We start from the raw sequence: 25,928 nt of genomic DNA, 5'->3' as shown, positions 1-25,928 counted from the left end.
AACTTAAGAACGCTTCAACGAATCCTAGCGATTCTGAGACTGTTTTTTAATGACATATTGAGCTTCATGTTAGTGATAAATGTAGGTCAATAATTTTTGCGTTTATTTGTGAAAAAAACGGAAATTTGGTGAAAATTTTAAAAATATTCCAATTTTCAAATTTTGAATTTTTATTCTGTTAAACCAGAGAGTTATGTGACACAAAATAGTTAACAAATAAAATTTCCCACATGTCTACTTTACAACAGCATAATTTTAGAAACAAAAATTTTTTTTGCAAGGAAGTTATAAGGGTTAAAATTTGACCAGCGATTTCTCATTTTTACAACAAAATTTACAAAACCATTTTTTTTAGGGACCACCTCACATTTGAAGTCACTTTGAGGGGTCTATATGGCTGAAAATACCCAAAAGTGACACCATTCTAAAAACTGCACCCCTCAAGGTGCTCAAAACCACATTCAAGAAGTTTATTAACCCTTCAGGTGCTTCACAGCAGCAGAAGCAACATGGAAGGAAAAAATAACATTCAACTTTTTAGTCACAAAAATGAACTTTTAGCAACAATTTTTTTATTTTCCCAAGGGTAAAAGGATAAACTGGACCCCGAAAGTTGTTGTACAATTTGTCCTGAGTACGCCGATATCCCATATGTGGGGGGAATCACTGTTTGGGTGCACAACAGGGCTCGGAAGGGCAGGAGCGCCATTTTACTTTTTGAATGAAAAATTGGCCCCAGTCTTTAGCGGACACCATGTCACGTTTGGAGAGCCCCTGCGTGCCTAAAGATTAGAGCTCCCCCACAAGTGACCCCATTTTGGAAACTAGACCCCCCAAGGAACTTAGGTAGATGCATAGTGAGCACTTTCAACCCCCAGGTGCTTCACAAATTGATCCGTAAAAATGAAAAAGTACTTTTTTTTCACAAAAAAATTCATTTAGCCTAAATTTTTTTGTTTTCACATGGGTAACAGGATAAAATGGATCCTAAAATTTGTTGGACAATTTCTCCTGAGTACACCGATACCTCATATGTGGGGGTAAACCACTGTTTCGGCACACGGCAAGGCTCGGAAGGAAAGGAGCGCCATTTGACTTTTTGAATGAAAAATTAGCTCCAATTGTTAGCGGACACTATGTCGTGTTTAGAGAGCCCCTGTGTGCCTAAACATTGGAACTCCCCCACAAGTGACCCCATTTTGGAAACTAGACCACCCAAGGAACTTATCTAGATGCATAGTGAGCAATTTCAACCCCCAGGGGCTTCACAAATTGATCCGTTAAAATGAAAAAGTACTTTTTTTTCACAAACAAATTCCTTTAGCCTCAATTTTTTCATTTTCTCATGGGATACAGGATATAATGGATCCTAAAATGTGTTGGGCAATTTCTCCTGAGTACACTGATACCTCACATATGGGGGTAAACCACTGTTTGGGCACACGGCAAGGCTCAGAAGGGAAGGAGCGCCATTTGACTTTTTGAATGAAAAATCAGCTCCAATCGTTAGCGGTCACCGTGTCGCATTTGGAGAGCCCCTGTGTGCTTAAACATTTGAACTCCCTCACAAGTGACACCATTTTGGAAACTAGTGACGTTTTGAAATGCAGACTTTGATGGAATGGTCTGCAGGCGTCACGTTGTGTTTGCAGCGACCCTGATGTACCTAAACAGTAGAAACCCACCACAAGTGACCCCATTTTGGAAACTAGACCCCCCAAGGAACTTATCTAGATTTGTGGTGAGCACTTTGAACCCCCAAGTGCTTCGCAGAATTTTCTAACGCAGATCTGTGAAAATAAAAAATATTTTTTTCCCCACAAAAATAATTTTTTTAGCCCCCATTTTTTTATTTTTCCAATGGTAACAGGAGAAATTAGACCCCCAAAATTGTTGTACAATTTTTCCTGAGTACGCTTATGCCCCATATGTTTGAGGAAACCACTGTTTGGGCACACGTCGGGGCTCGGAAGGGAGGGAGCACCATTTGACTTTTTGAATGCAAGATTGGCTGGAATCAATGGTGGCGCCATGTCGTGATTGGAGACCCCTGATGTGCCTAAACAGTGGAAACCCCTCAATTCTAACTCCATCACTAACCCCAACACACCCCTAACTCTAATCCCAACTCTAACCATAACCGTAACCACAACCCTAACCGCAACACACCCCTAACCCTAATCCTAACCCTAATCCCAACCCTAACCCCAACACACAACCAACCCTAAATACAACCCTAACCATAACCCTAACAACAAGCCTAACTCTAACCTCAACACACCCCTAACCCTAATCTTAACCCTAATTCCAACAGTAAATCTAGTTCCAGCCCTAACCCTAAGGCTATGTGCCCACGTTGCGGATTTGTGTGTGGATTTTTCCGCACCATTTTTGAAAAATCCACAGGATTTACTGCGGGTTTCCGGTGTTTTTTGTGTGGATTTCACCTGCGGATTCCTATTGAGGAACAGGTGTAAAACGTTGCCGAATCTGCACAAAGAATTGACATTTTGCGGAAAATACAACGCAGCGTTTCCGCACGGTATTTTCCGCACCATGGGCACAGCGGATTTGGTTTTCCATAGGTTTACATGGTACTGTAAACGTGATGGAAAACTGCCACGAATCCGCAGCAGCCAATCCGCTGCGGATCCACAGCCAAATCCGCACCGTGTGCACATAGCCTAATTCTAACCCTAATTGCAACCCTAACCCTAGCCATAACCCTAACCCTAACCCTAGCCCTAACCCTAACCCTAGTTCTAACCCTAACCTGTTATGATCCGGTGACCTTGGAGCCGCATGAAAACTTTCTCTGGAGTCGGTGGAACCTGTACTGACCGCAAATCCTGAACTAACACCACAACTAGAAGTAGCCGTGGGGTGTGCCTAACAAACCCTAGACACCTCGACACAGCCGGAGGACTAAATACCCCTATAGATGGAAATAGGAATGCTATCTTGCCTCAGAGCAGACCCCCAAAGGATAGGCACCCCCCCACGACTAATGACTGTGAGTAGGAGAAGAATAGACACACGCAGGTAGAAAACAGGATTTAGCAAAAGAGGCCACTCTAGCTAAATAGGAAAGGATAGGACAGATTACTAGGCGGTCAGTATTAAAACCCTTCCAAAAATATCCACAACAGATAATACAAAAAGTTCCACAATCTAACTAAAGACATGGAATGTATATCTGCCACTCCAGAGAATCCAGCAAGACTGAGAAAATACTGACACAATCTAAGCTGGACAAGAAAACACAAAGAATAGCACTGAATTGTGAAGCACACAGCATGTGTGCCACAGGAAAAAAAACCCAGACACTTATCTTTGCTGATTTGGCAGAAAGACAGGAGGAACCAGGCAGAGGTCCAACACCTCCCAACAACAATTGACAACTGGCAAGGACTAATGAATCCTGCACACCTAAATACCCCAGTCAGAACTGCAATCAGCAGACACACCTGACCAGGACTGCAACCCAGGGACAACTGCATTACCACCTACTACCACCGGAGGGAACCCAAAAGCAGAATTCACAACAGTACCCTCCCCTTGAGGAGGGGTCACCGAACCCTCACCAGCAACCCCAGGCCGATCAGGACGAGCCAGATGAAAGGCACGGACATCAGAAGCAAAAACCCAAGAATTATCCTCCTGGCCATAACCCTTCCATTTGACAAGGTACTGAAGCCTCCGCCTCGAAAAACGAGAATCCAAAATCTTCTCAACCACATACTCCAACTCCCCATCAACCAAAACAGGGGCCGGAGGATCAACAGAGGGAACAACGGGCACCACATATTTCCGCAATAAAGATCTATGGAAGACATTATGGATAGCAAAAGAGGCCGGAAGCACCAATCGAAAAGACACCGGATTAATAATCTCAGAAATCCTATAAGGACTGTAGCATAGCACCTACTACGTGTCTTGGGGGACACTCGCTTGGCACGGGATTAAAGCACTCGGGCATGGTTTTCTATCAAAACACAGTCTTTTAGGTTTATTTTACACAACATAAACCACATCCACAGGAACTTGGTAACAGTTTGAACACAGTCTGCATATATTCATCTTTACCACAGTTCGTCTCTGACCCCGATCAGCATTATACACGGTTTTCAGACTGTTACCCGTTGGCAACCTTTACGGGTTCCTGGACACCCCTTGGCCTCCGAGGTGCCCATACACAACGTCTCTCACTCTGACCCCGGTCAGTGTCACACGGTTCCTTCCCGTTACCTGTTGGTGCCGCACAGGTTTCCCGGATCCCTCTTCTCCACAGAGGTATCCATCAGACGTTTCTCACTCACACTGACTTCAGGTCAGTCCCAGGTCCTCAACACAGACCTCCCAGGTCTACGGTCTCCAGGTGCTTCCAGGTTGACTCCACTCGCCGGAGCCTCCAACACCAACCGTCCATGCTATGTCCAGCACGCAGGCTCTCCAGCCTGGAATGGTCACTGTGTGCTTCCAGGTCGTCTGTCCCCACCTGGGACCGTCCAGCACACAGGCCACTTTGCAGTGTCCTGCCAGGACACACGGAAGTGTGTCCACCCTGACGGACACTTACCCACTAACACTCACATTCCACCATGTGCTCCACACACCTCCTTTACATAGGTGAAACCACACCCAGGTACCTGTCACATGGCTAGTCAGATGAGCGTGACATCACCACAGGTCCTTGCACACCATATATATTCCTCAATGCATATCTGAGGGAGCACACACAGTGCCCCCTAGCTGCCACAGTGGTCACTATACCACATATTCCCCCCCTCTGTTCAAACCCGTAGGGTTGAACACTTATCACACACCATCTTCATCATCACACCTTTGTCAGGTCTTTTCCCCGCCCCCAGCAGTCAACATGTAAACCCTGAGCTTTAGCCGACAAGTCACAACATTTTTGTAACAAGGTCTCCCACCAATGTCATGTCCGTAAGTTGGGATCGTCCACCTTCTTCCCCGGTCACGCCCAACCCAGGACCATCAGCCACAGGGGCACTCTCAGCACCAACCACCATACCCAACAATTCATTTGCCCCGGACAACAGTCCGACTGCATCACCCTTTTGGGACGCTCCGCCCCCTTTTGGGAAACCACCATTTGGCAGAACTCCACCCTTTTTTGGAAACCACCATTTGGCAGAACTCCACCCTTTTTTGGAAACCACCATTTGGCAGAACTCCACCCCTTTTAACAACCATCTTTTGGAAACCACCATTTGGCGGAACTCCACCCCTTTTAACAACCATCTTTTGGAAACCACCATTTGGCGGAACTCCACCCCCCTTTTTGGACTCCGCCCATTTTAGGGACACCAGCTCCTTCCCTGGGGTACACCCAACAGTACCAGTTCACACAGTACAGAGAAAAAAAAAAACATGTCTCTTTGGGTCGCACTGGCCCTTTAAGAGTCTGCACAGAGAAAAAAAAAATGTTCTTTTTTTTTTTTTCTCAACACTTCACCAGCTCCTGCTGGCAATCACAAGCCGCTGCTGAACCTCTTGCTGCAAGTGCAGCCGCACTCCACAATGCTCTGGACGGCTCCACTGCAGACTTCGTGGACCCGCCGATCCACAGCAAGACGCTTGTCACCTTCGTAACCCCGCTGAGTTACAGCAAGACGCTTTTCCCCTTCATGGACTCACCGATCCACAACAAGACGCTTGTCACCTTCGTAACCCCGCCGAGTTACATCATTACAGCACAAACACATTTTGCTCACTGATCCCAATCAGTATCACACGGTTGTCAGACCGTCGACTCCTCTGGCTTAGCCAGCACCGCACATGTGCTTCATAGGGAACCATTTTGCCCGCATTCTCCACCAATTGTAGCATAGCGCCTACTACGTGTCTTGGGGGACACTCGCTTGGCACGGGATTAAAGCACTCGGGCATGGTTTTCTATCAAAACACAGTCTTTTAGGTTTATTTTACACAACATAAACCACATCCACAGGAACTTGGTAACAGTTTGAACACAGTCTGCATATATTCATCTTTACCACAGTTCGCCTCTGACCCCGATCAGCATTATACACGGTTTTCGGACCGTTACCCGTTGGCAACCTTTACGGGTTCCTGGACACCCCTTGGCCTCCGAGGTGCCCATACACAACGTCTCTCACTCTGACCCCGGTCAGTGTCACACGGTTCCTTCCCATTACCTGTTGGTGCCGCACAGGTTTCCCGGATCCCTCTTCTCCACAGAGGTATCCATCAGACGTTTCTCACTCACACTGACTTCAGGTCAGTCCCAGGTCCTCAACACAGACCTCCCAGGTCTACGGTCTCCAGGTGCTTCCAGGACGACTCCACTCGCCGGAGCCTCCAACACCAACCATCCGTGCTATGTCCAGCACGCAGGCTCTCCAGCCTGGAATAGTCACTGTGTGCTTCCAGGACGTCTGTCCCCACCTGGGACCGTCCAGCACACAGGCCACTTTGCAGTGTCCTGCCAGGACACACGGAAGTGTGTCCACCCTGACAGACACTTACCCACTAACACTCACATTCCACCATGTGCTCCACACACCTCCTTTACATAGGTGTAACCACACCCAGGTACCTGTCACATGGCTAGTCAGGTGAGCGTGACATCACCACAGGTCCTTGCACACCATATATATGCCTCAATGCATATCTCAAGGAGCACACACAGCGCCCCCTAGCTGCCACAGGGGTCACTATACCACAGGACCAATAAACCAAGGCTTAAACTTAGGGGAAGAGACCTTCATAGGAACATGACGGGAAGACAACAAAACCAAATCCCCAACCCGAAGCCGGGAACCAACACACCGACGACGGTTACCAAAACGTTGAGCCTCCTCCTGAGACAACACCAAATTGTCCACCACATGAGCCCAAATCTGCTGCAACCTGTCAACCACAGAATCCACACCAGGACAGTCAGAAGGCTCAACCTGCCCAGAAGAAAAACGAGGATGAAAACCAAAATTACAAAAAAAAGGCGAAACCAAAGTAGCCGAACTAGCCCGATTATTAAGGGCAAACTCAGCCAATGGCAAAAAGGCCACCCAATCATCCTGATCGGCAGACACAAAGCATCTCAAATAAGTCTCCAAAGTCTGATTAGTTCGCTCGGTCTGGCCATTTGTCTGAGGATGAGATGCAGAAGAAAAAGACAAATCAATGCCCAGCCTAGCACAAAAGGCCCGCCAAAACCTAGAAACAAACTGGGAACCTCTGTCGGACACAATATTCTCCGGAATACCATGCAAACGAACCAAATGCTGAAAAAACAACGGAACCAACTCTGAAGAGGAAGGCAATTTAGGCAAAGGCACCAAATGAACCATCTTAGAAAACCGGTCACAAACAACCCAGATAACCGACATCCTCTGGGAAACCGGTAGATCAGAAATAAAATCCATAGAAATATGCGTCCAGGGCCTCTCAGGGACCGGCAATGGCAAAATTAACCCACTAGCACGGGAACAACAAGGCTTGGCCCGCGCACAAGTCCCACAGGACTGCACAAAAGAACGCACATCACGTGACAACGAAGGCCACCAAAAGGACCTACCAACCAAATCTCTGGTACCAAAAATACCAGGATGAACAGCCAACACAGAACAGTGAACCTCAAAAATCACTCTACTAGTCCATCTGTCAGGAACAAACAATTTCCCCACAGGACAGCGGTCAGGTCTATCAGCCTGAAATTCCTGATGAACCCACCGTTAATCAGGGGAAATGGCAGAAAGGACCACCCCTTCTTTCAGAATGCCGACCGGTTCAAGGACCTCAGGAGAATCAGGCAAAAAACTGCTAGAAAGGGCATCAGCCTTAATATTCTTAGAACCCGGAAGATACGAAACCACAAAATCAAAATGGGAAAAAAAACAAGGACCATCGAGCCTGTCTAGGACTCAGCCGTTTAGCAGACTCGAGGTAAATCAAATTCTTATGATCGGTCAGGACCACAATACGGTGCTTAGCTCCCTCAAGCCAATGTCGCCAGTCCTCAAATGCCCACTTCATAGCCAACAACTCCCGATTGCCGACATCATAATTGCGTTCAGCAGGCGAAAACTTGCGGGAGAAGAAGGCCACGGTTTCATCAAAGAAACAACAGAATCCCTCTGAGACAAAACGGCCCCTGCCCCAATCTCAGAAGCATCAATCTCAACCTGAAACGGAAGAGAAACATCTGGTTGGCGCAACACCGGAGCAGAAGTAAATCGGCGTTTAAGCTCCTGAAAGGCAGAGACAGCCGCAGAGGACCAATTCGCCACATCAGCGCCTTTTTTCGTCAAATCAGTCAAGGGTTTAACCATGCTGGAGAAGTTAACAATGAACCGGCGATAAAAATTTGCAAAACCCCAAAATTTCTGAAGGCTCTTCATGGATGTGGGTTGAATCCAATCCTGAATGGCCTGAACCTTAACCGGATCCATCTCCATAGATGAGGGAGAAAAAATAAAGCCCAAAAAAGAAACCTTCTGCACCCCAAAGAGACACTTAGACCCCTTCACAAACAAAGCATTGTCACGAAGGATCTGAAATACCATCCTGACCTGTTCCACATGAGACTTCCAATCATCGGAAAAAATCAAAATATCGTCCAAATATACAATCAAGAATTTATCAATATAAGTCCGGAAGATATCATGCATGAAGGATTGAAAAACAGATGGAGCGTTAGTGAGCCCGAATGGCATCACAAGGTATTCAAAATGGCCTTCGGGCGTATTAAACGCAGTTTTCCATTCATCACCCTGCTTAATACGAACAAGATTATATGCCCCCCGAAGGTCAATCTTCGTAAAACAACTAGCCCCCTTAATCCTAGCAAACAAATCGGAAAGCAAAGGTAAAGGGTATTGAAACTTGACCGTGATCTTATTCAAGAGGCTATAATCAATACAAGGTCTCAAGGAGCCATCCTTCTTAGCAACAAAAAAAAAACCTGCTCCCAACGGTGAAGAAGATGGCCGAATATGCCCTTTCTCCAAAGACTCCTTAACATAACTCCGCATGGCGGTATGTTCAGGCACAGACAGGTTGAAAAGTCGGCCCTTAGGAAACTTACTGCCTAGAATCAAGTCAATCGCACAATCACAGTCCCTGTGTGGTGGAAGGGAACTGGACTTGGGCTCATCGAATACATCCTGAAAATCAGACAAAAACTCTGGAATTTCAGAAGAGGAAGAAGAGGAGATTGACATCAAAGGAACATCATTATGAACCCCTGACAACCCCAACTAGTCACAGACATAGATTTCCAATCCAACACAGGATTATGTACCTGCAACCACGGGAAACCCAGCACGATAACATCATGCAAATTATGCAACACCAGAAATCGACAATCTTCCTGATGGGCTGGCGCCATGTGCATGGTCACCTGTGTCCAAAACTGGGGCTTATTTTTAGCCAAAGGTGTAGCATCAATCCCCCTTAAAGGAATAGGGTTCTGCAAAGGCTGCAAGGTAAAACCACAATGCCTGGCAAACTCAAAATCTACTTTGCTCTAAGGACGACGCCACAGCGCGCACAGTTTGACGCTCCCACAAACGCCGATCAATCTGAATGGCCAGAGACATAGAATCACTCACACCGGAAGGCGTGGGAAACCCCACCATAACATCTTTAACGGATTCAGAAAGACCCTTTCTGAAAATTGCCGCCAAAGCATCATCATTCCATTTAGTCAACACAGACCATTTTCTAAATTTCTGACAATACAATTCTGCTGCCTCTTGACCCTGAGACAGGGCCAACAAGGTTTTCTCCGCTTGATCCAAAGAATTCGGTTCATCATATAATAATCCTAAAGCCTGAAAAAAGGAATCTACATTAAGCAAGGCCGGATTCCCAGATTCCAGGGAAAATGCCCAATCCTGTGGATCGCCACGCAGCAGGGAGATGACAATTTTAACCTGCTGAATGGAATCACCGGAGGATCGCGGTCTCAGAGCAAAAAACAGTTTACAATTGTTTTTAAAACCCCAAAATTTGGACCTATTACCAAAAAACAAATCAGGAGTAGGAATCTTCGGCTCTAAAGCAGGAGTCTGAACAATATAATCAGAAATATCCTGTACCCTAGCAGCAAGCTGGTCTACATGAGAAGCTAATTCCTGAACATCCATGCTGGCACAAGACTCCTCAGCCACCCATAAATAAAGAGGGAAGAGAAGACAAAACAGACTGCAAAAAAAAAATGGCTCAACACCTTTCTTCCCTTCTTCTGAGATGCATTTAACTCATTATTGGCCAGTTGTACTGTTATGATCCGGTGACCTTGGAGCCGCATGAAAACTTTCTCTGGAGTCGGTGGAACCTGTACTGACCGCAAATCCTGAACTATCACCGCAACTAGAAGTAGCCGTGGGGTGTGCCTAAGAAACCCTAGACACCTCGACACAGCCGGAGGACTAAATACCCCTATAGATGGAAATAGGAATGCTATCTTGCCTCAGAGCAGACCCCTAAAGGATAGGCAGCCCCCCACGAATAATGACTGTGAGTAGGAGAAGAATAGACACATGCAGGTAGAAAACAGGATTTAGCAAAAGAGGCCACTCTAGCTAAATAGGAAAGGATAGGACAGATTACTAGGCGGTCAGTATTAAAACCCTTCCAAAAATATCCACAACAGATAATACAAAAAGTTCCACAATCTAACTAAAGACATGGAATGTATATCTGCCACTCCAGAGAATCCAGCAAGACTGAGAAAATACTGACACAATCTAAGCTGGACAAGAAAACACAAAGAATAGCACTGAATTGTGAAGCACACAGCATGTTTGCCACAGGAAAAAAAAACCAGACACTTATCTTTGCTGATTTGGCAGAAAGACAGGAGGAACCAGGCAGAGGTCCAACACCTCCCAACAACAATTGACAACTGGCAAGGACTAATGAATCCTGCACACCTAAATACCCCAGTCAGAACTGCAATCAGCAGACACACCTGACCAGGACTGCAACCCAGAGACAACTGCATTACCACCTACTACCACCGGAGGGAACCCAAAAGCAGAATTCACAACACTAACCCTAGTGGAAAAATAAAAATAAATATATTTTATTTATTTCATTATTTTCCATACCTATGGGGTGATAAAGGGGGCTTTATTTACTATTTTTTATTTTGATCACTGTGATATAACCTATCACAGTGATCAAAATGTACCTGTAATGAATCTGCCGGCCGGCAGATTCGGCGGGCGCACTGCGCATGCACCCGCCATTTTGGAAGACGGCGGCGCCCATTGAAGATGCCAGACGGACACCGGGAGGGTCCCCGGGACTCCAGTAGTACGCGGGCTGGGATCGGACAGCAGGGGGGCCACCAGAGGGGAGAGGAGGGAAGAGAAAAGCAGCGGAGGGCAGCAGAGCACAAAACGGAGGGGAGGAAAGACTGACAGCGGCGGCAGATCGCCGCTGTCAGTTGGTGGGGGGGTCAGATCGCGGTCTCCAGCCATGGCCAATGATATTGCAGCATTAGCCATGGCTGCATTGTAATATTTCACCAAATTTCATAGGTGAAATATTATAAATTACTCTGATTGGCTGTTGCACTTTCAACAGCCAATCAGAGCGATCGTAGCCACGTGGGGGTAAAGCCACCCCCCCTGGGCTAAAGTACCACTCCCCCTGTCCCTGTAGATCGGGTGAAATTGGAGTTAACCCTTTCACCCGATCTGCGTCACAGGTCGGGAAGGGGATAAACACGGCCCTTTGGGCAAACAGGAAAAACAAAACAAAATGATAGCACAAAGTACAGTTCTTGTGATAACAGGGATCCGCCCACTCAGGGTTAGCAAATGAACACTGTAGTGCACCGATAGCACACTTATGCAGTGAGGAGCCAGTGACCCAACAAAGTTCCAAACCAGTCTTTTTAATGCATTTACTTTACAGCATTAATATCCTATTCACACAAGTTTACACTATTAATGTCCAATTCACAGCACTACATATTACCTGTTATCCTCCGGATTGCTGCCGGGAACCATACCCTCCGGATTACAGTTGCTAAACATGCCAGTCCACCTCTGACAGGTTGCCGTGGGTGACTGCACCACTGTGTTAATGTCTCTTTACTCACAGCTTTACACAATAAATGATATTCTTCAATTTACAGTCATCAAACATTCCAGTCCTCCTCTGACTAGTTACCGTGGGTGACTGCACCGCTGTGCATGCTGTGGGTGCCAGGCATCTCAGCTTCACTGGCTGCTTGGCTCCATTTGCCTGTGTTGCCTCACACAGGAGCTCTGCAGAGCTGACTACTCTGCCCTCTAGCCAACACCAGACTGATACTGACTCTGACCCTGACACATCCAAACTCTTTACTGCAGGGATTTTAACTGGGATCTGTGGCCTTCAGCCACATGAAAACCCGGGCCTGGAATGAAACGGACTGCACAACTACCATTCTGCAGTCTGTTTCAAGATACAAAACCCCAGAGCAGGTTTTCCCAACTCCTCCTTGGATACTAACATGCCCAAGACTAACACTTATTTTTTAAATCTGCATTGCAATCACAGCTATGCCTGTGACTGCAATGTACTCTCATGGCCTCCATATGCCTCCGTGCACATCCTGGGGAGAACATACAGCGACCCCTACCTGACACACCGGTCACTGCCTCAAAGTGGTCTGAGCTGGGCTCATTATAAATAAAGGGCAGCATAGTGTGGGATCTGAGACCCCCACAAAATGCTCAAAAAACTTTTAGAAGTGCACAGCTCAGGAGACAGGGCTACACCATTCTTCTGTATCTAATCTGTGATGAGTACATGCTCTCCTATATTCTCAGCTGTTCTCTTTTAGGAGGTCTTCTTTTATCTGTACCATGCAGTGATGCAGGTAGCAAACTTATTTGGGCCTGTGGCCTGCATTAACTCTGGTTTTACGCTTGTGGGAGAATGACCCAAATGGTGAATGGTGGGGCATGTAGCCAAAAACACCATGGTATCCACCAAAGCACTGATTTAGTCTGATTACAGGTTATAGGCCCCCAGTATTCCCTCCCTATACACCTCATTCAGACACCTTTTTTTCATGTACGTCCTCTATCTATGATATGAATAGAACGCATACTCATTATATCTGTTCACATGTCAGACGGTATATTTCTGCAAAAAGAATGGAGATGTCCATTGTTTTATGGGTGTTCCAGAAGAAAATTATCAAAAGAAGTCTATGGTTGGGCCTGTAAAAAAGACTGACAGCAACAGTGTGCTTGCCCATATGCTGATAAGCTGAGATCTAAATCTGTGCATACGCCGCCTTCAGCAGCCATTTTTTTGAAGCTCACTAGTGAGAAATCAATGGGCAGAGCAGGAACTCTGCTCCTGCCTCACCACCAACATCTTGTTGAAGCACAGTTGGCCCATAGCCTCACACCAGCAGAGCAACCCCTCCTCCCAGCCTGGGGTCCGCAGCATCGCCCCACCCACCCCTGCCTTTGCCGGCTTCCTGCAGCAGCGACCCTGCCTCCTGTGACCCTGCTCCATCGCTGCTGCCCCCCTGAAAACTACCTTAAATTCTGACTATAAGGCCGGGGACACACTTAACGTATAATAAAACGGTCCGTTTTTCACGGCCGTAATACGTAGAAAAGTCCCCAAAATAGTGATCCGTATGTCATCCGTAGGCAGGGTGTGTCAGTGTATTTTGCGCATGGCATCCTCCGTATGTAATCCGTATGGCATCCGTACTGCGAGATTTTCTCGCAGGCTTGCAAAACCGACATTTAATGGATTTATGGGCTCAAATGTTCGGGAAAACATATATACAGTATATATATATATATATACACTCACCGGCCACTTTATTAGGTACACCTATCCAACTTCTTGTTAACACTTAATTTCTAATCAGCCAATCACATGGCGGCAACTCAGTGCATTTAGGCATGTAGACATGGTCAAGACAATCTCCTGCAGTTCAAACCGAGCATCAGTATGGGGAAGAAAGGTGATTTGAGTGCCTTTGAACGTGGCATGGTTGTTGGTGCCAGAAGGGCTGGTCTGAGTATTTCAGAAACTGCTGATCTACTGGGATTTTCACGCACAACCATCTCTAGGGTTTACAGGGAATGGTCCGAAAAAGAAAAAAAATCCAGTGAGCGGCAGTTCTGTGGGCGGAAATGCCTTGTTGATGCCAGAGGTCAGAGGAGAATGGGCAGACTGGTTCGAGCTGATAGAAAGGCAACAGTGACTCAAATCGCCACCCGTTACAACCAAGGTAGGCCTAAGAGCATCTCTGAACGCACAGTGCGTCGAACTTTGAGGCAGATGGGCTACAGCAGCAGAAGACCACACCGGGTACCACTCCTTTCAGCTAAGAACAGGAAACGGAGGCTACAATTTGTACAAGCTCATCGAAATTGGACAGTAGAAGATTGGAAAAACGTTGCTTGGTCTGATGAGTCTCGATTTCTGCTGCGACATTTGGATGGTAGGGTCAGAATTTGGCGTAAACAACATGAAAGCATGGATCCATCCTGCCTTGTATGGAGCATCTTTGAGATGTGCAGCCGACAAATCTGCGGCAACTGTGTGATGCCATCATGTCAATATGGACCAAAATCTCTGAGGAATGCTTCCAGCACCTTGTTGAATCTATGCCACGAAGAATTGAGGCAGTTCTGAAGGCAAAAGGGGGTCCAACCCATTACTAGCATGGTGTACCTAATAAAGTGGCCGGTGAGTGTATATATGTCATTGAGACACATATATATATTTTCTGTATTTATATTTCATTCAGCGCGATATCTGTGAAAAGCCGGTAATTCAATTGCCGGCTTCACATTTCTCCTGCCTAAACCCGACATGATATTAGACATGGTTTACATACAGTAAACCATCTCATATCCCCTTTTTTTTTGCATATTCCACACTACTAATGTTAGTAGTGTGTATGTGCAAAATTTGGCCGCTGTAGCTGCTCAAATAAAGGGTTAAATGGCGGAAAAAATTGGCGTGGGCTCCCGCGCAATTTTCTCCGCCAGAGTAGTAAAGCCAGTGACTGAGGGCAGATATTAATAGCCAGGAGAGGGTCCATGGTTATTGGCCCCCCCGTGGCTAAAAACATCTGCCCCCAGCCACCCCAGAAAAGGCACATCTGGAAGATGCGCCTATTCTGGCACTTGGCCACTCTCTTCCCACTCCCGTGTAGCGGTGGGATATGGGGTAATGAAGGGTTAATGCCACCTTGCTATTGTAAGGTGACATTAAGCCAGATTAATAATGGAGAGGTGTCAATTATGACACCTATCCATTATTAATCCAATTGTTTGAAAGGGTTAAAAAACACACACACACATGATGAAAAAGTATTTTAATTAAATAAACACACAGGTTGTTTTAGTATTTTATTGCTCTCTCAATCCATTTTAAGACCCTCGCTTGGCAAAATAATAAACCCATAAAATACATACCCTCAGATGAACCGTCACGTCCCACGAGGTAATCCATCTGAAGGGGTTAAAATATTTTACAAGCAGGAGCCCTGCTAATGCAGCTGTGCTCGTGCTTGTAAGCCCCGGCGAATGAAGGAAATGTAGGTCAATGACCTATAGTTACCTTCAGTCGCGGTGATGCGCCCCCTGCAGGATGTCCTCATATGAGCTCGAGCGTGGGAAAAAGTTCCCAGGCTGCAGTTCATGAGGACATCCACCAGAGGGCGCATCACCGCAACTCAATGTAAGTAAAGATCACTCAGATTTCCTTTCATTACCCGGGGATTACAACCACAAGCGAGTGCTTTAGCGCAGCTCATGGCTGTAAAATAATTAACCCCTTCAGATGGATTACCTCGTTGGACGTGAAAGATCATCGGAAGGTATGTATCTTGAGGGTTAATTATTTTGCCAAGCGAGGGCGTTCTGATGGATTGAGAGAACAATAAAATAGTAAAACAACCTGTGTGTTTATTTCATTAAAATCATTTTGAATAATGTGTGTGTGTCTTTTTTAACCCTTTCAGACAATTGGATTAATAATGGATAGGTGTCAGAATTGACGCCTCTCCATTATTAATCTGGCTTAATGTCACCTTCCAATAGCAAGGTGGCATTAACCCTTCATTACCCCATATCCCACCGCTACACGGGAGTGGGAAGAGAGTGGCCAAGTGCCAGAATAGGCGCATCTTCCAGATGTGCCTTTTCTGGGGTGGCTGGGGGCAGATGTTTGTAGCCACGGGGGGGCCAATAACCATGGACCCTCTCCTGGCTATTAATATCTGCCCTCAGTCACTGGCTTTACTACTCTGGCAGAGAAAATTGCGCGGGAGCCCACGCCAATTTTTTCCGCCATTTAACCCTTTATTTGAGCAGCTACAGCGGCCAAATTTTGCACATACACACTACTAACATTAGTAGTGTGGAATATGCAAAAAAAAGGGGGATATGAGATGGTTTACTGTATGTAAACCATGTCTCATATCATGTCGGGTTTGTGAAGGAGAAATGAGAAGCCGGCAATTGAATTACCGGCTTTTCTATAGAACACCGCTGCGTATTTCTCGCAATGTACACGCATGCTCCGTGTGTAATCCGATTTTTTCGTGCACCCATAGACTTTCATTGGCGAGTCTCGGCCGAGATACGCTGACAATCGCAGCCTGCTGCGAGTTCCCTCGGATCCGAAATACGGTGGAGAAAATATCGGATGATGGGAGCTGCACCATAGATTAACATTGGGCCGAGTGCTATGCGATTTTTTATCGCATAGCACTCGTCCGTATTACGGTCTAGTGTGACCCCGGCCTAAGACGGACCCCCATTTTATTTAAAAAAAACAACAACTTATTTATCCATATGTGAAAAACACTGATGAAACACTCATCATAAAAACTGACACACACACCAAAAACTGATGAAACTCAGACACATGACACTGATGACACTCATACCATTTTTTTTGCCCATGTGAAGGAGGCCTAATCGATATTTGCTGGAGAACCCTAAAGGCTTTGCTTACTGTCATTGCCTTGTTAGAAGGTGATAAATTTCAACAATTGTTGAATAATAGGACTTAAATATACACTATATATAATGATGTGCCAAAATAATATAAAAACTGTATTCAGATAGTGTATTACTGCAGTGTCAAAAATAACTGGAAGAGAAAGAAATGCATAGATATATACATTTTTACAGTAAGTATGATGTTTTGTTTACACTGCTGCTACACATGCTCTGTTCAGCTATCCCAGTAATACCTACAATGCCCACTAGATGGTGTGATGCAAAAAGCTGAACTCACTGTTTCTGCAGTAGATACTGTAGAAATGCAACTGTTCTTTTTCCTTAAGGCTAGTGATTGACGGCTGTAGAGCGACCCTCTAAATGAAGAGTCAAAATTGCATGTAGACATACTGTCTTTTTTTGGTAGTCTGATGAGGAATCGAAGACAAGGTACAGTCTTGTGAATAGTTTCCCTGAAAAGACAAATTACTTTTTATTATTTATCATACAAACTTCAGTTTTAATTGGTACCTGTATGAAATTCACAAAGTTTACAGAGTATTTTCTATACAAATATTTCTTAATATGCCTATAAAGACTTAAATCAGCTGGAGTGTGAGGTGTTATATTCTATAGCAGTTCTAATTTAAAGGACGTGATGCTTTTGCCAGTCAGTTTTTCTTTTACTACATGCTTGGCTACGTAACCGCTTCAGTTAACCCTTCAGCACCTTGGGTTTTCCCATTTTTGAGTTTCCGTTTTTTGCTCCCCTTCTCCCCAGAACCATAACTTTTTTACTTTTCCATCAATATGGCCATGTGAGGGCTTGTTTTATGTGGGACGAGTTGTACTTTTGAACAACACCATTGGTTTTACCATGTTGTGTACTAGAAAACGGGAAAAAATTTCAAAGTGCTGTTAAATTGCACAAAAGTGCAATCCCACAATTGCTTTTTTTTGGTTTGCCTAATTGCTAAAACTGACCTGACATTATGATTCTCCAAGTCATTACGAGTTCATAGATACCAAACATGTCTAGGTTTTTTTTTATTTAAGCGGTGAAAAAAAAAATAAAAAAAAATAAAGTTGCCATTTTCCAAGACCTGTAGCATCTCCATGATCTTGGGCTGGGTGAGGGCTTGTTTTTTGCACTCTGATCTGACGTTTTTATTGATACCATTTTGGTGTAGACGTAATGTTGCGGTGACCAAAAAAACATATTTCTGGCGTTTAAACTTTTTTCTCGTTACACCGTTCACCAATCGGTTTAATTTGATTTATATATTGATAGATCGGGCGATTCTAAATGCAGCGATACCAAATATGTGCATTTTAAATTTTTTTATTATTTTATTTTGAATGGGGCAAAAGGGAGGTGATTTAAACTTTAATTTTTTTTATATTTTTAAAAACTTTTTTTTCTCTCTTTACACTGGCTTCAATAGTCTCCATGGGAGACTAGAAGCTGCAATCATCCGATCGCTTATGCTACACAGAGCAGGGCTCTATGTAGCTAAAATGATCACTTGGGCATTAAAATGCTCACTGGGTGGCGCTCATAGCAATCCGGCAATGATAACCACAGGGATCTCCTGCAGACCCCGGGTTTTCATGCCAACCCATCGGCGACCCGCGGTCATGTGACATGGGTGCCGATGGACGGGATTAATGACACGCTTCCAGCACAAGCATGTTAAATGCCGCTGTTAGAGATTGACAGCGGCATGTAACATGTTAACAGCCACAGGTGGATTGTGATTCTTCCTGCGGCTGTTAGGCTATGTCTCCACGTTCAGGATGGCCGGCGGTATCGCCGCAGCGGCAAAGCCGCTCGGCACTAAGCCCCGCCCCCTTTCTGGGACGCGATCATGCCGGATGTGTTAACTCTTCACATCCGGGATGATCGCTCTGTCCCATAGGGCCCTGTGATATGCCTTGCGGGGATGCTGCGTCCCCGCAAGGTGTACGGACATGCTGCGATCTGAAAAGACGCGCAGCATGTCCGGAGTCGCAGGGCCGCCGCGTGCGGGTTTCCACGCATAGTGGAGACGGGATTTCATAAAATCCCCTCCACTATGCTGGAACATCTGGACGCTGCTTGTTTGACGCTGCAGCTCTGCGCAGCGTCAAACAAGCAGCGTTTCCTGACCGTGGAAACATACCCCTAGGGGCACATGTCAACTGATCAGATCAGCTGTCATGCGCCAGAAAAGTTGCGGGATCATCGCTGGAGCCTGCAGCAAACAGTGGGAGCCTACCTTAGATGTAGCTATACGTCTAAGGTGGGAAAAAGGTTAAAGAAACATTATCATCAAAATTTGTATCCTCTTAATTTATTTCAGTCATCATATTATATAGCACTGTGTACTTATAATCCCTTATTTTGCCTTTCTACTCAGTAAATTCATCACTTTTCTATTAGGACTCTGACATGATGTGAAAAATACTGACTAGCTGAATCCTTCTAAGGCCGGTTTCACACGTCAGTGGCTCCGGTACGTGAGGTGACAGTTTCCTCACGTACCGGAGACACTGACACACGTAGACCCATAAAAATCAATGCATCTGTTCAGATGTCATTGATTTTTTGCGGACCGTGTGCGGACCGTGTCTCCGTGTGCCAAACACGGAGACATGTCAGTGTTCGTGGGAGCGCACGTTTTACACGGACCCAATAGAGTCAATGGGTCCGCGTAAAACACGGACCTCACACGGACATTCTCCGTCTGGGGTCCGTGTGCGTGCCGGAGACAGCGCTACAGTAAGCGCTGTCCCCCCCACATGGTGCTGAAGCCGGTATTCATATCTTCCCTGTAGCAGCGTTTGCTATAGAGAAAATATGAAGAATAGTGTTAAAAATAAAGATTTAGGTGTCCGCCACCCCCCCACCCCCTGTGCGCCCCCCCACCCCCTGTGCGCCCCCCCGCTGGTCAGAAAATACTTACTCGCTCCTTCCTGGTCTGGCCGCGCCTCCTACTGTATGCGGTCACGTGGGGCCGATCAATTACAATCATGAATAGTCGGCTCCGCCCCTATGGAGGTGGAGCCACATATTTATGACTGTAAATGATCGGGCCCACGTGACCGCATGCAGGAGAAGCCGCGGCAAGACCAAGAAGGAGCGACAGCCGACGGGGGACCCGGGTAAGTATTTTCTGACCAGCGGGGGGGCGCACAGGGGGTGGGGGGGCGGCGGACACCTAAATCTTTATTTTTAACACTATTCTTCATATTTTCTCTGCAGCAAACGTTACTGCAGAGAGGATATGAATCGCAGCTTCAGCAGCTTCAGCACCATGCAGAGTGGGTACCACACGCTCCGTGTGGTACCCACTCGCCATACGGGCAGCACACGTGTGCCGCAGGTATGGCCTCCGTGAGTTCCCAGGCACACGGACACGGATAACTCCGGTACCGATTTATTCCGGTACCGGAATTATCTGGACGTGTGGGACAGCCCTAAGCTCAATGAAGAAACATGAGGTCAATATTCCCCTTATGACTCATGAGTCACAGCAAAAGTTCCTGGCAGAGAGAAGGAGGTAGCAGCTGGGTCAAGAGTTGAAGAGGGCGATGATAAATGCAGGGACAAGAGACTTCCTGTTTCTATATAGGGAAGAGAGAAAATAATTAGCTGGGTAAAAGGGCAATATGAGAGACTGTAAGTACACAGTACTATATAATATGGTGATTGCAATATATTAAGAACAAAAAATGTAGTGCTTCTTTAAATACAAGGCACAAAAGTCCAGAGCCATTCATGATGATTTAACTTCCATGGATAGTAGTTGACTAGATCTGTCATGTCTTGGTTTCAGCAAGGTAAATTTAGACCGGCTACAGGTGATGAAGAGGTAGGGGATTAAAAGTCAGAAGGGATTTTTTTCTTTATTAGGCTGGTTTCACATTTGCGGTTGTGTCCGCAGCGTTTCTTCCGCAAATATCCGCATGCGTTGTGTATTCCTATATTTAACATTAGGGATGCATGCGTCTGCGATCGTTCGTGTTTTGCTGCGTTTGACGACGCATGCGTCGTTTCGTTGTCTGCGGTTTGTCGTGGAAATGCAACATGTAGTAATTTTTAGAGGCGTCAATTTGCTGCCTGGAAACGTATGTGGTCGATTGCGTAAGGAATGCGCAAAAAAACGCATTGCTGTCTATATGAACGCATGGGTTCACAAGCACATGCGTTTGCTTGCGTTCATGAACGCATGCATTGCACCAGAAAAAAACATGTCTAGACACTGATAAGCCACCCCCACATACAAGGTGATAAAGAGAGGGAGTGGACATTTGCAGGTCACTACTCAGCAGACTGGAAACAAGAGCAGACAGACCACAGCACCTTGGAGCAAACAAGCCTCTGAACAATGTGAGTATATCGTAGCCAATGCCTTCATTTTCTATTTTCTCTCTCTACATGTCCTAATTAGGGTTGAGCGACTTTCATTTTTTTAAGATCGAGTCGGGTTTTGTGAAACCCGACTTTGTCCAGAGTCGAGTCGAGTGCAGTCGGCCGATTATCGCTAAAAGTCGGGGATCGACCGAAACACGAAACCCAATGCAAGTCAATGGGGAAGCATAGTCGGCAGTGAGTGGAGGCCAGGAAAACACCTACAGTGCCCATTTTAATGCCAAAAACATCCATTCTTGTTTCTGAAGCTTGTCAATCTTAATTAACTTTATAATAATAGTTGTTCAATGGAACTTGGGGGTCATTTGGCAAATTTGTGGGGGGTAGGGCTGGTTCAAGGTTTTAGTGGGCCCAGGAATCATGGACTACGTCACGGCGGTGGAGCAGGGAGAGGAAAGTATTTCAACGTTGCAAGTGCTGTGATCCTGAGCAGGCAGGGGGGCACACTTGATCGCATTGGCACTGGCACAGGGCCCCTCAAAGTACAGCGGTGTGTTTGCACGGCGGGGGCGCCTCCCACCAGCAGCGACACTTTTGCGTACTCTGGGGGGCCCTGTGCCAGTGACGTCGCCAACGAGTATGCCCCCCCCACCTGATGAAGGAACCTGCACTTTCATCTGCACCTTCCTCTTTGTCCCTGTGTAAGGTGGTATAACATGCGGGAAGGGGAACCTTACTTTCAGCAGGGTCAGATTCTGGCTGTGTAGAGTGCAAGGGGAATGTAGTGGTCTAGGTCAATGTACCAGCAGACTCATCTAGCAGTGGCTGGGCAATGGGCAGGATCAGGAGGAAACAGATATAGGGCCAAAGAATAAAGTAGGCTAAATGCAGTTCAAAATTGGTAACAGGACAGGACTAAACAGGCGGCATTGCTTTGTTCAGTGGAGTAGCAAACCCAGGAGCAGCAGACACTGTTTTAAGGGCCCAACCACACTAGTAGGCCAAATGCAGTTTAATATCTGATACTATAGGCCGAAAGCCAGAAGGTTGAAGCTCAGCTTTATTCAGTTGAGGGCAAACACCAGGAGGGGCAGACACCGTTAGTAGGCCCTAACCACCAATTTTTAAAAGCACAGCACTTAATCAGAGCCAGAAGGTTGAAGCTCAGCTTTATTCAGTTGAGGGCAAACACCAGGTAGGGGCAGACACCGTTAGTAGGCCCTAACCACCAATTTTTAAAATAACAGCACTTAATGAGAGCCAGAAGGTTGAAGCTCAGCTTTATTCAGTTGAGGGCAAACACCAGGGAGGGGCAGACACCGTTAGTAGGCCCTAATCACCAATTTTTAAAATAACAGCACTTAATGAGAGCCAGAAGGTTGAAGCTCAGCTTTATTCAGTTGAGGAAAAACACCAGGGAGGGTCAGACACCGTTAGTAGGCCCTAACCACCAATTTTTAATATAACAGCACTTAATGAGAGCCAGAAGGTTGAAGCTCAGCTTTATTCAGTTGAGGGCAAACACCAGGGAGGGGCAGACACCGTTAGTAGGCCCTAACCACCAATTTTTAAAATAACAGCACTTAATGAGAGCCAGAAGGTTGAAGCTCAGCTTTATTCAGTTGAGGAAAAACACCAGGGAGGGGCAGACACCGTTAGTAGGCCGTAACCAAAGTTGAAGGCCAAATGCAGTTTCATATCTGATACTATAGGCCGAAAGCCAGAAGGTTGAAGCTCAGCTTTATTCAGTTGAGGAAAAACACCAGGTAGGGGCAGACACCGTTAGTAGGCCCTAACCACCAATTTTTAAAATAACAGCACTTAATGAGAGCCAGAAGGTTGAAGCTCAGCTTTATTCAGTTGAGGAAAAACACCAGGGAGGGGCAGACACCGTTAGTAGGCCCTAACCACCAATTTTTAAAATAACAGCACTTAATGAGAGCCAGAAGGTTGAAGCTCAGCTTTATTCAGTTGAGGGCAAACACTAGGGAGGGGCAGACACCGTTAGTAGGCCGTAACCAAAGTTGAAGGCCAAATGCAGTTTCATATCTGATACTAGAGGTCGAAAGCCAGAAGGTTGAAGCTCAGCTTTATTCAGTTGAGGAAAAACACCAGGGAGGGGCAGACACCGTTAGTAGGCCCTAACCACCAATTTTTAAAATAACAGCACTTAATGAGAGCCAGAAGGTTGAAGCTCAGCTTTATTTAGTTGAGGAAAAACACCAGGGAGGGGCAGACACTGTTAGTAGGCCCTAACCACCAATTTTTAAAATAACAGCACTTAATGAGAGCCAGAAGGTTGAAGCTCAGCTTTATTCAGTTGAGGGCAAACACCAGGGAGGGGCAGACACCGTTAGTAGGCCCTAACCACCAATTTTTAAAATAACAGCACTTAATGAGAGCCAGAAGGTTGAAGCTCAGCTTTATTCAGTTGAGAAAAAACACCAGGGAGGGTCAGACACCGTTAGTAGGCCGTAACCAAAGTTGAAGGCCAAATGCAGTTTCATATCTGATACTATAGGCCGAAAGCCAGAAGGTTGAAGCTCAGCTTTATTCAGTTGAGGAAAAACACCAGGGAGGGGCAGACACCGTTAGTAGGCCGTAACCAAAGTTGAAGGCCAAATGCAGTTTAATATCTGATACTATAGGTCGAAAGCCAGAAGGTTGAAGCTCAGCTTTATTCAGTTGAGGGCAAACACCAGGTAGGGGCAGACACCGTTAGTAGGCCCTAACCACCAATTTTTAAAATAACAGCACTTAATGAGAGCCAGAAGGTTGAAGCTCAGCTTTATTCAGTTGAGGGCAAACACCAGGGAGGGGCAGACACCGTTAGTAGGCCCTAACCACCAATTTTTAAAATAACAGCACTTAATGAGAGCCAGAAGGTTGAAGCTCAGCTTTATTCAGTTGAGGAAAAACACCAGGGAGGGGCAGACACCGTTAGTAGGCCGTAACCAAAGTTGAAGGCCAAATGTAGTTTAATATCTGATACTATAGGTCGAAAGCCAGAAGGTTGAAGCTCAGCTTTATTCAGTTGAGGGCAAACACCAGGGAGGGGCAGACACCGTTAGTAGGCCGTAACCAAAGTTGAAGGCCAAATGCAGTTTCATATCTGATACTATAGGCCGAAAGCCAGAAGGTTGAAGCTCAGCTTTATTCAGTTGAGGAAAAACACCAGGGAGGGGCAGACACCGTTAGTAGGCCGTAACCAAAGTTGAAGGCCAAATGCAGTTTCATATCTGATACTATAGGCCGAAAGCCAGAAGGTTGAAGCTCAGCTTTATTCAGTTGAGGAAAAACACCAGGGAGGGGCAGACACTGTTAGTAGGCCCTAACCACCAATTTTTAAAATAACAGCACTTAATGAGAGCCAGAAGGTTGAAGCTCAGCTTTATTCAGTTGAGGAAAAACACCAGGGAGGGGCAGACACCGTTAGTAGGCCCTAACCACCAATTTTTAAAATAACAGCACTTAATGAGAGCCAGAAGGTTGAAGCTCAGCTTTATTCAGTTGAGGGCAAACACCAGGGAGGGGCAGACACCGTTAGTAGGCCGTAACCAAAGTTGAAGGCCAAATGCAGTTTCATATCTGATTGTTATGATTTTCCCAATGGCAGGGAAATCAAAATAACAACGGACTAGCTCTCGGGTGATGGGAACTAAAGTGACCGTGACCTGAACCTGACACGACACTGGAAGTAGCCGGGGAGTGTTTCCTACGATGCCCTAGACACCACGCGCCAGCCGGAGATCTAACTACCCCTATCAGAGGAATATACAGGCCTGCCTTACCTCCAGAGATGAACCCCAAAAGGAGATAGCAGCCCCCCACAGATACTGACGGTGAGTCAAGAGGAAAAGACATACGTAGGATGAACAGCAGATTTAGCACAGTGAGGTCCACTTACTAGATAGCAGAAGTACAGGAAAGAGTCACTTCACGGTCAACTTCAAAACACTACTCAAAAACACCATCCTGAAATTACTTTAAAACTCCAGTGACAACTCATGCCACTGGAGTGGCAATTCCAGTCCACGAGAACTTCCAGCTACAGAGAGTCACATTGCAAATAGCTGGACAAAAATAGAATAAACTAGAAACAAAATTCAACTTAGCTGAACAGGATCTTGAGGCAGGAGAATGCAACAGAATGCTACTGATACATTGTTGGCCGGCATCAGACCAGCAGCCAAGCAGCCTTAAATAGGAAACTCCCCTAATGGGTGTCAACAGGTGATCAAGGATAGAAGAAGGCAAATAAGTGGCACTACCATAAAACACCACCGGGGGAGCCCACAAACAGAATTCACAACAGTACCCCCCCCTTAAGGAGGGGGCACCGAACCCTCACCAGAACCACCAGGGCGATCTGGATGAGCACTATGAAATGCACGAACCAAATCAGGAGCATGAACATCAGATGCTGTCACCCAAGAATTATCCTCCTGACCATAGCCTTTCCACTTAACCAGATACTGAAGTTTCCGTCTGGAAACACGGGAGTCCAAGATCTTTTCCACCACATACTCCAATTCACCCTCAACCAGCACAGGAGCAGGAGGATCAGCAGACGGAACAACCGGCACCTCATA

At 46.1% G+C, this 25,928-nt stretch overlaps 1 protein-coding gene across 1 annotated transcript in view; it reads right to left on the bottom strand.

Annotated features, from left to right (window-relative positions):
* Nucleotides 1-25,928, bottom strand: part of LOC143788008 (melanopsin-B-like) — a 441,953-nt gene that overhangs the window by 25,015 nt on the left and 391,010 nt on the right. The window contains exon 6 of the mRNA XM_077277326.1: nucleotides 17,281-17,455. Within this exon, the coding sequence (XP_077133441.1) occupies nucleotides 17,281-17,455 (175 nt within the window). The remainder of the gene's footprint in view (nucleotides 1-17,280; nucleotides 17,456-25,928) is intronic.

This window comes from Ranitomeya variabilis, chromosome 1, assembly GCF_051348905.1.
Source record: "Ranitomeya variabilis isolate aRanVar5 chromosome 1, aRanVar5.hap1, whole genome shotgun sequence".
NCBI classification, from domain to species: domain Eukaryota; kingdom Metazoa; phylum Chordata; class Amphibia; order Anura; family Dendrobatidae; genus Ranitomeya; species Ranitomeya variabilis.
The sequence above is the reverse complement of the archived record's forward strand: the minus strand, read 5'-3'. Positions and strand labels throughout refer to the sequence as shown.